General features: G+C 40.1%; 1 protein-coding gene across 3 annotated transcripts in view; it reads left to right on the forward strand.

Annotated features, from left to right (window-relative positions):
- Positions 1–562: 562 nt before the first annotated feature.
- rspo4 (R-spondin 4) overlaps positions 563–14,616 on the forward strand; it is a 98,558-nt gene continuing 84,504 nt past the window's right edge. The window contains exon 1 of one of the 3 annotated variants that reach the window (XM_061874428.1): positions 563–978. In XM_061874428.1, coding sequence (XP_061730412.1) covers positions 846–978 — 133 coding nt within the window. In that variant the 5' untranslated portion in view covers positions 563–845. The remainder of the gene's footprint in view (positions 979–14,616) is intronic. The other 2 variants (XM_061874426.1, XM_061874427.1) reach the window with 2 other exon arrangements.

Here is a 14,616-nt window from a genome sequence, read left to right on the forward strand (position 1 = left end):
TACGATATTGGGGGACACCAGGGGACGGCATGTTGGGAGAGTGGCTGTGCCAGCAACCCAAGTTGAATACCCATCTTCTACCATCCTAGTCACGTCTGTCGTGTCCTTGAGCAAGAAGCTTAGCCCTTGATCCTGATGGGTCCTGGTTAGCGCCTTGCATGGCAGCTCCCGCTTTTAGTATGTGAATGTGTGTATGAATGTGGAAAAAGTGTCAAAGCGCTTTGAGTTCCTTAAAAAGGTAGAAAGGGCTATACAAGTATGACCCAGTGTGAAGGTTACAATATGGCGGTTGTTTCATATTTAGTGGACTATAAATCACTTACTTTGAAGGTCGTTAAGTTTTGTTATGCTCTATAAAAACATTACATTTCTTAATGATATTTTGACTGTGGAAATGTTAACCACGGTCAAGCCTGTAAACAGTACGACTGCACCACTTATCCATTGACACTGATGTGTTTCCTGACTGCAATTAGGTCTTTTGGAGAAATCTTGCAGCAGGAGAGGGGGTTGAGAAAGAGGAGGAAGAGCAGGAGGAGGAGGCTAAAGATAATGTTGCAAATATGGAAGCACTTAAGGCCTGTCTGCCTTGAAAGAGTTAAAGATGACTATCCTACAAGAGTGGCTGGTCTGCTGTTAAATTTTCAGTTTTCCCCTTTTAAACGGCACATGTTCACTGCTCCTCCTCGCCACGTACCCGCAGATGACGCCATCGGACAAGCCGAAAAAAGGATATAGGGAAAGGACCTTAGCTTTGTCTGTACAAGGGCTACATCCCTTGCAGCCTTCTTCATCATCTTGTGTGGAAAGTCATCCTCTGTTCCCCACCTCTGGACCTTCTGCACATGACGGCATCAGTCCAGCGCCGAGTCGGGCGCCTGCCAGTAGCCCAGATGCGTTTGTCGCTCATCCCCATGGTGTTTTCTTTGCTTTGTGACGTGATCAGGACCGAGCGCAGTGGCGTGCAAAGGCCGGCCGGTGAGTAGTAGGCAACTAACATTTGTATTCTCTAACCTCTAACCTTTGTCCTGTCCCTGAAATGTAATTATTTTCTTATGACAGCAGAATACAAGTGGATCACATGAACAGTGTTTTTCAACCTTTTTTGAGACAAGGCACCATTTTTTAATTGAAAAAAATCCAGATGTACACTACCAGCAGAAAACATTAAAAAATGAAACTCAGCAGCTGATAATTACAGTAGAAGGTTGTTCTCCCAATTGTAGGATATTAATTCAAACCATAACCAACCATGCATCAAAATAGCTTTTGTCTCAAAGAAGGTGTATTGTCACGACCTGTCACATCACGCCATGACTTATTTTGAGTTTTTTGGTGTTTTCCTGTGTGTAGTGTTTTAGTTCTTGTCTTACGCTTTTATTTTTGGGGGGTTTTCCTGTAGCAGTTTCATGTCTTCCTTAGAGTGATATTTCCTGCATCTTCTTGGTTTTAGCAATCAAGAATATTTATGTTGTTTTTTATCCTTCTTTGTTGGGACATTGTTGATTTTTATTTCATGTTCGGATGTACGTTGTGGACGCCATCTTTGCTCCACAGTAAGTCTTTGCTGTCGTCCAGCATTCTGTTTTTGTTGACGTTGTAGCCAGTTCAGTTTTAGTCTCGTTCTGCATAGCCCTCCCTAAACTTTAATGCCTTTTCTTAGGGGAACTCACCTTTTGTTTATTTTTGGTATTAGCATTAGACACCTTTTTACCTGCACCCTACCTCCCGCTGTTCTCGACATCTACAAACTAATTAGCTACCTTCTGCCACCTACTGATATGGAAGAGTATTACATGGTTACTCTGCCCAACTCTAGACAGCACAAACACTCAAAAACAACACATAATTTGCAGACTATAATTACTTGTTTGCAAAAAATATTCTTAACCCAAATACATGAAATTAGATAATCTCCCACGGCACGCCAGTCAGTATCTCACGGTACACAGTGGTTGAAAAACACTTCACTTGAGCATCCAACGGTAGGACACTGGTCTCCAAACCTTTTGATATGCTGCTCTGACTAAAATAACTCTTTTTAGTGATTTATCAACAAACCCACTCTTAGTGAGGGGCCACTATAAATCAATAGAGGTCGCTTATTTTTAGAAAAAGGGGCAGGGTGGCTCATTAGCCGGGAGCTGAATTGAGATAAACACTGGCGCTGATTAAAGAGGCCAACATTGTTTCCTGACTCGTCTCACATAACGACTTGTGACAGACACCTTTCACCTTCAAACGCTAAATGGGCTTCCTGGCATTAACACACAATATTGCTGCTGCTCATGAAGGTGCTATCTATATCATCAGCTAAAATCCAACAAAAAAAAGTTATTCACCAAACACTTGCTTTTCATACAATGAATTTCAGTTGTTCCACTTTGTGTAAAACTGTGGGGCACTGGTGGACTTTCAAATATAACAAAACCTGTTTCCATATGAGTTGGGAAATTGTGTGAGATGTAAATATAAACGGATTACAATGATTTGCAAATCCTTTTCAACCCATATTCAATTGAATGCATTACAAAGACAAATATTTGATGTTTAAACATATAAACTTTGTTTTTTTCTTTGCAAATGATAATTAACTTAGAATTTCATGGCTGCAACATGTGCCAAAGTAGTTGGGAAAGGGCATGTTCACCACTGTGTTACATCACCTTTTCTTTTAACAACACTCAAACATTTGGGAACTGAGGAAACTAATTGTTGAAGCTTTGAAAGTGGAATTCTTTCCCATTCTTGTTTTATGTAGAGCTTCAGTCGTTCAACAGTCCGGGGTCTCCGCTGTCGTATTTTATGCTTCATAATGCGCCACACATTTTCGATGGGAGACAGGTCTGGACTGTAGGTGGGCCAGGACAGTACCCGCACTTTTTTTTTACGAAACCACGCTGTTGTAACACGTGCTGAATGTGGCTTGGCACTGTCTTGCGGAAATAAGCAGGGGCCTCGATGAAAAAGACGGCACTTAGATGGCAGCATATGTTGTTCCAAAACCTGTATGTACCTTTCAGCATTAATGGTGCCTTCACATATGTGTAAGCTACCCATGCCTTGGGCACTAATGCACCCCCATACCATCACAGATGCTGGCTTTTGAACGTTGCGTTGATAACAGTCTGGATGGTTCGCTTCCCCTTTGGTCCGGATGACATGATGTCGAATATTTCCAAAAACAATTTGAAATTTGGACTCGTCAGACCACAGAACACTTTTCCACTTTGCATCAGTACTTCTTAGAGGATCTTGGGCCCAGAGAAGCCGGCGGCGTTTCTGGTTGTTGTTGAAAAATGGCTTTCACTTTGCATAGTAGAGCTTTAACTTGCATTTACAGATGTAGCGACAAACTGTATTTAGTGAAAGTGTTTTTTTGAAGTGTTCCTGAGCCCATGTGATGATATCCTTTAGAGATTGATGTGGGTTTTTGATACATTGCCGTCTGAGAGATCAAAGGTTACGGTCATTCAATGTTGGTTTCCGGCCATGCCGCTTACGTGACTTACGTGACTTCTCCAGATTTTCTGAACCTTTTGATGATATTATGGACCTTAGATGTTGACATCCCTAAATTTCTTGCAATAGTACCCACCTGTTCCCAATTAGCCTGCACACCTGTGAGATCTTCCAAATAAGTGTTTGATGAGCATTCCTCCACTTTATCAGTATTTAATGCCACATTTCCCAACTTCTTTGTCACGTGTTGCTGGCATCAAATTCTGAAGTTAATGATTATTTGCAAAAAAAAAAAGTTTATCAGTTTTAACATCAAATATGTTGTCTTGTAGCATATTCAACTGAATATGGGTTGAAAAGGATTTGCAAATCATTGTATTCCGTTTATATTTACATCTAACACAACTCATATCGGGGTTTGTGTGTATATATATACATATATACTGTATATATACACTGTATATATATATTTATTTATACATAGTATATAGAAGTATATATATATATATATATATATATATATATTTATATATATATATATATATATATATATATACATGTAGACATACATTATATTGCCAAAAGTATTTATCCACCTGCCTTGACTCACATATGAACTTGAAGTGCCATCCCATCCCTAATCCATAGGGTTCAACATGATGTCGGTCCACCTTTTGCAGCTATTACAGCTTCAACTCCTCTTGCAAGGCTGTCCACAAGGTTGCGGAGTGTCTTAATAGAATTTTTTGACCATTCTTCCAAAAGAGCATTGCTGAGGTTACACACTGATGTTGGTCAAGGAGGCCTAGCTTTCACTCTTCGTTCTAATTACTCCCAAAGGTGTTTTATCAGGTTTAAGTCAGGACTCTGTGCAGGCCAGTCAAGTTCATCCACGCCAGATTCTGTCATCCATGTCTTTATGGACCTTCCTTGTGCACTGGAGCACAGTCATGTCGGAAGAGGAAGGGGTCCACTCCAAACTGTTTGAGTTTGAGTTTATTTCGAACAGCAAGCATACAACATGATACATCACAATTTCCAGTTTCTCTTTTCAACATGTTCGAAAAGGAGTAGGAAGAAGCAGAGTTTATTTAATCCTACCCCTTTTCTTTACATAACACTTGCTAAAACTTTTCTCACTTCCTGCTCTCAATGTATTCACAATGTATACTCCTTAAGTAATAATTAATCACGATAAAAATAAATAAACAAATAAATAATTGGTGAAGCAAGTATTATTTCATACGATGACATAAGTAAGATTATTTTGAGAATGAATGGGTGAGTAAAATCAGAATGTTTATCATAGTTCTTCTTTTTTGTACTTTGTAAACACTTCCAGTTTGAAGAGTTTCTTGAAGTGGATGATATTAGTACATTGTTTGATTGCTTTGCTTAATCCATTCCATAATTTAATTCCACATACTGATATACTGAAGGTCTTAAGTGCTGTACGTGCATACAAATGTTTTAAATTACATTTTTCTCTAAGATTATATTTCTCTTCTTTTGTTGAGAAGAATTGTTGTATATTCTTGGGAAGCAGGTTATAGTTTGCTTTGTGTATAATCTTAGCTGTTTGCAATTCCACTATGTCGTGGAATTTCAGTATCTTTTATTCAATAAATAAAGGGTTTGTATGTTCTCTATATCCAACATTATGTATTATTCTAACTGATCTTTTTTGTAACACTGTTAGTGAATGAAGTGTACTTTTGTAATTATTTTACCCATATTTCTACACAGTAACTCAGATATGGTAACACTAGTGAGCAGTAGAGAATATGAAGTGATTTTTGGTCAAGAACATACTTGGCTTTATTCATTATTGACGTATTTCTTGCTACTCTATGTTGTATATTTTTTACATGAGATTTCCAGTTCAATTTATCATCAATCATTATACCTAGAAATTTGGTTTCACTTACTCTTTCAATTTCTATTCCGTCTATTTGTATTTGTGTTTGACTTTCTTTTCTACTGTTACCAAATACCATTATTTTAGTTTTACTGAGATTCAATGATAGTCTGTTTTTGTCAAACCATTCTTTTAATTTGTTAATTTCTTCTGTTATTATTTGTATTATCGTCTGAGTGTTCTCTCCTGAACAAAACGCTGTTGTATCATCCGCAAATAATACTAACTGGAAATCTCTTGTAACTTAACAAATGTCATTTATATAGAGATTGAATAATTTAGGTCCTAGTATTGATCCCTGAGGTACACCACAGGATATATTTAGCATTATGGAAGTGTGTTCGCCTAGCTTCACGTATTGTTTCCTGTTCGTTAGATAACTTCTTATCCAATTTATGACTAACCCTCTGATGCCATATCGTTCTAGTTTTTTTATTAAAATATTGTGATTAATTGTGTCAAATGCTTTAGTTAGATCCATAAACGCTGCTGCCGCACATTTTTTACCATCTATTGCATTGGTAATTTCTTCTGTGATTTCAATGAAAGCCATTGAAGTTGAAACATTAGCTCTGTATCCATATTGGTTCTCTTCGAGTATTCTATTTTTATTTATGAAACTCTCTAATCTGTTATTGAACAGTTTTTCGATGATTTTAGAAAATTGTGGAAGTAAAGAAACAGGTCTATAATTTGTAAACTGGTGTTTATCTCCAGTCTTATAGATTGGTGCAACTTTAGCTATTTTCATTTTGTTTGGAAATGTACCTGTTTGAAATGATAGGTTACTAATATACATTAATGGTCCTGAGATCTCATCAATAACCTTTTTTATCGTATCCATATCAATTCCGTTAAAATCAGTTGAAGTCTTTGATTTACATTTTTTCACAATTTTAACTATTTCCTCCTGTGTCACATTACTGAGGAACATGGAGTTGGGATTTCGCTCTATGGTATCATTATAGTCCTCAATTGAAACTGGGTCTGGAATCCTTTCTTCCAATTTTGGGCCAATATTTACAAAGTAGTTATTAAAGCTTTCAACTACTTCCTTTATGTTGTCATTATGTTTATTTCCGTCTAAGAAGTATTGGGGGTAATCCCTCTCAGTGCCATTTTTAATAATGCTATTGAGAATGCCCCATGTTGCTCTCATATTATTTTTGTTCCTGTCCAATAATTTACTGTAATATTCTTTTCTACATGATCGTAGTATGTTTGTTAACTTGTTTTTATACTTTTTGTACTTAACTTCTGCCTCTGTAGTACTTTGTACTATACATTTTCTATATAGTGTATTCTTCTTCTTACAAGCATTTTTTAATCCTTTTGTCATCCATGGTTGATTATTTTTTCTCTGTTTACTACTGAGTTGTCTCCATGGACAATGTTTGTCATAAAGTATTATGAACTTGTTTAAGAAATGTTCATATGCTTCATCAACCTCTTTTTCATTGTACACCTTGTCCCAATCTTGCTTTTGTAGCTCCATTTTGAAATCAATCATCCTTTTCTCTGTGCAGTCTTTGAAATGTCCTTTTGTCTTCCATGTTCTTTTTGCAGTTTCCATCATATATTGTAAAAACTGGCAGATGATCACTAACGTCGGTTATTAGTAAACCACTTGTAGTGTTATTATCAAAATCATTAGTAAAAATATTATCAATAAGCGTGGCACAGTGTCCTGTGATTCTGCTTGGCTTTGTGATTTTAGGATATAAACTGATGCTGTACATCGTATCAATGAAGTCATCAATAAACTTTTGCTTGTTAGGGTTCAATAAGTCAATATTAAAGTCACCGCATAAGAAAATTATTTTTTTACCATTGTCCATGTAAGTTGCCTTGATCCATTCTTCAAATGTTTCGATACTTGACTTAGGTGATCAGTATATACAACTGATGAGTATGTTTTTGCTATTTTCCTGACATATTTCAATGTTAATACATTCTAAGATATTATCTATAGCAAATGACATGTTTTTTACCACTTTGTAGTTCAGGTTCTTCATCACATACACAGCTACTCCTCCTCCATTTTTGTTGGTTCTGTTAATATAGTTTAGTTCATATCCTTCCAGATCAAAATCTATTCCTTTTTTATCATCAATCCATGTTTCTGTGACGGCGATCACTTTGAAGGGTTCGTTGATGTGTTCCAAAAAGTTCTTAATATTGTGGTAGTTTGCATACAAGCTTCTGCTATTAAAATGAATAATTGACAATTTGTTGTCACTTTTAATGATGCTATTGTATTGCTCATCTGTGTAATAAAAACAATTATTACTAATGTGGGAAAAAAAAATTTGTATCTGGATCCATATCGTTTTCCAAATCCTGGTTTTTGTGCTCTTTGTTGCAGAAGTTTTGTAGTTCCATATTTCCTTGCTCAACAATCTTTGATGTTGTTTCAAAAATCTCTATAAGTGTAGATGGATGCAGTCCTGAATCTAAGTCTTCTTTTTTAGTCGTCCCTTGCAGCGTAGTAGTGTTGATGTTGAGTTTAGGTGCTTGTTTTCTGTCAGTCCATTATCATCGTTGTTGTGGAAGCTGTGTAAACTTAAAATTTGTCCAGGTCTTTGATGTCATTGACAACAATTACTCTTGCTTCTGGACCTCCATTCCGCTTGATGTAGATTTTACAGTTGGCGCTCCAAGTTCCCTGGATTTTTGCCTGCTTTCTCAAGTCGCGTACTTTCTTGGCGATTTCAGCATTACGTTTAGTGAGATGCTCATTCATGTACACATTTGTTCCCTTCAGCTTCTTTCCCTGTCTCAGCAATGCCATTTTAGATTTTCTGTTTACGAATTTCACGAGCACAACTGGAGTGGCGTTGTTGTCTCTTCTGTTCAATGGGATGCGTGTTTCGATGGTATTAATGTCGATTTCAATTTCCTTTGATTGCAGAAAGTGCCTCTTGTGTCTTAAATGGCAGTTACTTTAGCAACTTGCAACACGTTTAACTTGGTTGTTCCAACAATGAGTACCTTGTGTTGTTCACAGATCAATTTGAGGTGTTAGTCTGTCAATTTATAACACTCTGCGACGTTGGAAGCACTTTAAAACAGCTGTAAACTCGCCGTTGTTTTTGGTTGCTAGGCAACCGCTTTGAGCTGCGGTAAGGCGCCGATGGCTTGAGGCAAACGTCTCATCCAACTTGCCTTATTTCAGCGTATCAGTGCCTCACAACTGACCAAAATGAGGTCAAGGATGCCAGGTGACTCTCCTGTGGCTGTGATCGCAAATCAGTGGTCAAAATCTTCATAATAAACAAAAGCTCCGATAGCAAAAGCGGAGCCTTTTTCTTTCGCATTCTTTCTCATATACAGGAAGTGACTAACTGTTCCCACAAGGTTGGGAGCATGGAATTGTCCAAAACGTTTCGTTTTTCTGGAGCATTCAAATTCCTTTCAATGGAACTAAGGGGCCAAGCCCAACTCCAGAAAAACAACCCCACACCATAATTCCTCCTCCACCAAATTTCACACTCGGCAAAATGCAGTCTGAAATGTACCGTTCTTTTGGCAACCTCCAAACCCAGACTTGTCCATCATTTGCCAAATGGAAAAGCATGATTCATCACTCCAGAGAAGGCGTCTCCACTGTTCTAGAGTCCAATGGCGACGTGCTTTACACCAGTGGTCCCCAACCACCGGGCAGCTCAATAATTTATTCATTTATTTATTTATTTTTTTTAAACTATTAAATCAACATAAAAACACAATATATACATTATATATCAATATAGATCAATACAGTCTGCAGGGATACAGTCCGTAAGCACACATGATTGTATTCGAGGATGGCGCCAGTATTTGCTTTGGCCTCTCTGTCAGCTGTGTTAGTTTTTGTGTTGTTTGCGTCTATTTTCGTCTCTGTCAGCTCTGTTGGATCTTTGCCCCTCTCCCACTGATATGATCAACTTTGACGTTGGTTTTTCAACGTCCTAGTCAGCTTTTTCACATGGCCGGATTCCTGCCTTCCTTTCCCGCCTCGTGGCTCCTCTGCCCCGGCGGAAGCGTCTTCGGCGCCGCGGTAAACGTGGCGGCCAGCTGGTGAAAGTTAGAGCACTCCTGGCCTGGCTTCCCGTGGCTTCCCGAAGGAGGAATGGTGGGGTATCCGGTCTCCTACTGCACCAACACTCGCTGGATCCCATCGGTTCCTGGCTTGTTCCTATCGTTGGTCTGGAGGATGAGGCTTAGCTGCGCCCTTGGACGTGCTAGCCCCCACCAGTTTCAGTCTTGTGAAAGCAAGATCTTTGACAAACAAAACGTTTATACTGAAGGATTTCTTCCCTTCCCGCGGACTTGACTTCCTCTGTGTGACAGAAACATGGCTGAGAGCCGGTGAGTCCGCCCCTCTTAATGAACTTCTGCCTCCGGAGTGTTCCTACTTTAATTTTCCGCGGTTGTCCGGCCGAAAAGGAGGAGGATTAGCAGTTGTTTTTAAAAATGACTTTAAATGCTGTCAGATCCGCCTAAATTCCTCGTTTTTGAGCTTCGAACAATGCATGTTTGAACTGGGTCTTTCTGATGTCGTCTTGTGTGCCGTCGTCTATCGACCACCCAAGTACCACAAAGACTTTCTGAATTTCTGGCTGAAATCCTGCCCAAATATGATCGTGTCCTTATTGTGGGTAAATTTAATATTCACACCTGCTGTCCAGACGAGTCGCTTTCCAGGAGCTTCCTCATTTAACTTTGTACAGTCTGTGTGTGGTTCCACACATGAACGCGGGTATACACTCGATTTAGTGCTCTCGTATGGTTTGTGTGTTTTTAATTTGGAAATTTGCGATGCTGTGTTCTCTGATCATATGCCGATCCTGTTCGATATTCCCACTCAGTGTCCAGTTAAATTGTGCACTCCGCCCCAACGCTCTCGCATGTTTAATTCTTTGTCTCCTGCTCTGCTCTCCTCCATTTTTTCAACTCTTTGTGATGATAATTCTGCAGCCTCTGTATGTCTGAATACTGAAAAGTTGGTTGCTGGGTTCAACTCTATTTGATTACAAATACTGGACACAATCGCTCCCTTCAAGTGCCGCCGCTCTAAAGCCACGCCTCAGCTCTGGTTGAATGACGTCACTCATGCAGCCAGGCGTAAGTGTCGGATAGCAGAGAGAAAGGGGAAAAAAGACAGGCTGCATGTTTCCTTTGCCATTTTTAAAGAAACCCTGCTTTCCTTTCAGATGACTGTAAAAACAGAGATGAATATATATATATTTGTGACAGGCTTCCAGCCACCGTCGTGCGGGTTTCATGGATGCAACATCAATGCAAGACGCCTCGTAACAGGTTTGACACTCGTTTGTTATTTCAACAAACAGTGGTTAGTCCCAGTCAGTCGCGCCGATTTCCAGCGCGACCTCCTTTGCTGCTCGTCTCGGCTCGCCTTTTGGTGGAAGGTGACTGCGTCTTCCTCGCGGGTTCATCCCTCGTCTGGTCGCTCTCGTCGTCGTCTGCTTCTTATTCTCCTCCGTCTTCTGCCCCGATTGCTCCTCCTTCTCCCCTTTTATACAGCAGGAGGAGATGCACAGATTGAGAGCAGGTGTGTGAATTACGCACCTGGCTATGATCGCTGCAGCTGCACTCCAGGCGCGCCCCGCCTCTCCGTTCCGCTGCATACTCCGCCTCCTGGCCGCCATCTTGGGTAGGAACAAGATTTGTCCTATCCCGCTGTCGGCCTGTCGGCTCTGCCTCTCCACAATATCTATCTCAGATTATATCTTCTAACTGTAACAACCCCAGAGTTCTGTTCAAAACTAATAACACTGTCATTGATGCTCCCAAATCTGTTGGTTTTGATGCTTCTTTTGAATTCTGTGAAAATTGTCTCCATTTTTTCACTGACAAAATTGTGTCAACTAGAGCCACTTTATCCCAGCCTTCATTTGACCCTTCTGTTCCTCTGCATTTCTCTTCTGTTTTCCATCAGTTTGAGCCGGTGTCGTTTTCATCTTTAAATGACACAATTAGTCATATGAAACCCTCTGGTTCTCCTGCAGATGCCCTCCCACCTCGCCTGTTTAAGGAGGTATTTGCTACTATTGGATCAAGTGTCCTTAACATTATCAATAGTAGCCTCTCTTCTGGAATAGTTCCAGTAGAGTTTAAACATGCAGTGGTGCCACCTTTACTTAAAAAACCAAGCCTCGACCCCACTCCCCTCTCTAACCTTAGACCTATCTCTAATCTTCCATACATTTCCAAAATATTAGAGAAGGTTGTCTACAGTCAGTTGTTGCCCTTCTTAGAGGATAATGGTATCACTTAACTGTTCCAGTCCGGTTTTAAAGCCCTCCACAGCACAGAGTCAGCGCTTCTAAAAGTTCTTAACTTAATCCCTGTCAACTGATTCTGTGTTCAACTCTATTTGAACGCTTTTAGATCTGTCTGCTGCGTTCGACACCGTCGACCACGCAACCTTAATCACTCGTCTTGAGAACTGTGTGGGTATTAAGGGCGCCGCCCTCAACTGGTTCCGGTTGTAACTAACCGACAGGAGTTTCTGTTTAAAAATAGACAGTTTTATGTCTTCCACAGCTCCTTTACCACATGGGGTCCCCCAGGGCTCTATCATTGCCTCAATCTTATTTGCGCTTTACATTCTCCCCCTTGGTTCTATTTTTAGGAAGGAGGCATTGCATTTCATTTTTATGCCGATGATTGCCAGATCTATTTTCCCATGGCACAAAATAACACGGTTCAACGTCTCATTGACTGCCTGCACGACATCAAAGCCTGGCTTTCAGCTAACTTCCTGAGCCTAAATGAAGACAAAACAGAAGTTATGTTGTTCGGTCCAAGTCGATCTCCCTCCCCCAACGTTGACCTCGGCATTCTGACCCCGTATCTCAGCGACTGTGTCACAAACCTGGGGGTAGAGTTCGACTCAAATTTTAAATTCGAAAAACAAATCAGCAGCGTCGTTCAAAAAAGCTTTTATCAATTAGACCAAATAGCGAAAGTGAAACCGCTTCGATCAGGACATGATCTCGAGAAATTTTTCCACGCCTTTATCTCGAATCGTTTAGACCACTGTAATGCCATGTATACACGCATTAGCCAGGCCTCCCTCGCCCGCCTGCAGCTCGTGCAGAACTCTGCTGCTCGTCTGTTAACGCAGACCCGCACACGTGAGCACATCACCCCTATATTAGTGTCCCTTCACTGGCTCCCTGTGCATTACCAAATTAATTTTAAACTCCTCCTATTTGTTTTTAAATGTCTAAACAACCTCGTGCCAACATATTTTTCCGACCTCCTTCAGCCTTACTGCCCCACCCGATACCTAAGATCAGCCGATCAGCTGCTACTGACAGTCCCTGACAAAAGGCTGAAGCTTAGAGGTGACAGAACATTCGTCGCTGCTGCTCCCAAGCTCTGGAATGACCTAGCTCTGAGTGTTAGACAAGCCTCCTCTCTTCCTGTTATTAAATCTCTCTTAAAAATATACTTTTATTCCATGGCTTTTAACACTGAGTGATATCTATCCTGCAATGGCGCCCCATTATACACCTGCTGTAAACCTGTTTTTAGGTTTTATTTATTTTATTTTATTTTATTTACTAATTTTTTATCATGTTCTGTTTGTGTTGTGTTGTGTTTGCTCGGTTCTCGTTTTTAACCTGCCCATTGTACAGCACTTTGGCTACCCCTGTGGTAAATTTTAAATGTGCTATATAAATAAGTTGATTTGATTTGATTTATTTCTTTATGAAAACCCACCCCGGTCTGTGGGACAAATTTTCAAGCGTTGACTGGTCCGCAGCTACAAAAAGGTTGGGGACTACTGCTTTACACCACTGCATCCGACGGTTTGCATTGGACTTGGTGATGTATGGTTTATGCTCAGCCATTTAAAACCATTCCATGAAGCTCCCTGCGTACTGTACGTGGGTTAATTGGAATTCACACGAAATCGGCGACTTCTTTGCACTATGCACTTCGGCACGCGCTGACCCTTCTCTTTTACGGGGCTGTTGTTCCCAAACTCTTCCATTTTCTTATAATAAATATTCCAAAGTTGACTTTGGAATATTTAGGAGCAAGGATTTTTTTTGACTGGATTTGTTGCACAGGTGGCATCCTGTGACAGTTCCATGCTGGAAATCGCTAAGCTCCTGAGAGCGGCCCATTCTTTCACAAATTTTTGTAGAAATAGTCTCCATGCCTAAGTGCTTGATTTTGAATACCTGTGGTCGGGCCAAGTGATTAGGACACATGATTCTGATCATTTAGATGGGTGGCCAAATACATTTGGCAATATACTGTATATACATATGTATTTATTGACATATATGTATATACTGTATGTACATATACACAGTACATATATACTGTAAATATGTATATACATATGTACATACATATGTAAAAAAGCCAAACCCAGTGAAGTTGACATAGAATAGAATAGAATAGAATATATCTTTATTGTCATTGTACAACGAAATTGTATGCAAACTAATTTAGTGCAAAAATCATGCAGTCATTATTGTTATCATGTGTTCAGCGACACTATTGCTCTTGGGTAAAAAGTGTTTTTATAACGGTTTGTCCGGCATTTTATTGTCCTGTATCTCCTGCCTGAGGGCATCAGTTCAAAAAGTTTATGTCCAGGTTGAGATGGGTCCTTTATGATGTTTGGGGCCTTTTTGAGGCACCTGGCACTGTACAGTTCATCTAGGTAGGGGAGAAAAGCAGCCAGTGATCTTCATGGCAGTTTTTATGACCCTCTGAAGTGCATTTCTGTCTTCCACCGTGCAGCTGGCATACCATACACACATGCAGTATGTCAGCATACTCTCTATTGAGCAGCGATAGAAGGACACAAGCAGTTTTTGAGACAGATTGTTCTTTTTGAGGACTCTCAGAAAGTAAAGTCTTTGCTGTGCCTTTTTGATAGTCACTGAGGTGTTCATACTCCACGACAGGTCTTCCTCGATCTGGATGCCCAGGAACCTGAAGTCAGAGACCCTTTCCACATAATCCCCACAATGGTTGGATGTTTATTGTTTTTTTCTTCCGGAAACCCATGATCAGCTCCTTCGTCTTGGTGGTGTCAAAGACCAAGTTGTTTTCCCTGCACCACCCAGTCAGCCGCTCCACTTCATTTCTGTAGGCAGACTCATCCCTCTATGAAATGAGTCCAACTACTGTGTTGTCGTCTGCAAGTTTAATGGTGGTATTGCTGGCATGAGCAGGGGTGTAGTCATGAGTGTAGAGGGTGT

This window comes from Nerophis ophidion, linkage group LG16 (assembly GCF_033978795.1).
Source record: "Nerophis ophidion isolate RoL-2023_Sa linkage group LG16, RoL_Noph_v1.0, whole genome shotgun sequence".
Taxonomy (NCBI): domain Eukaryota; kingdom Metazoa; phylum Chordata; class Actinopteri; order Syngnathiformes; family Syngnathidae; genus Nerophis; species Nerophis ophidion.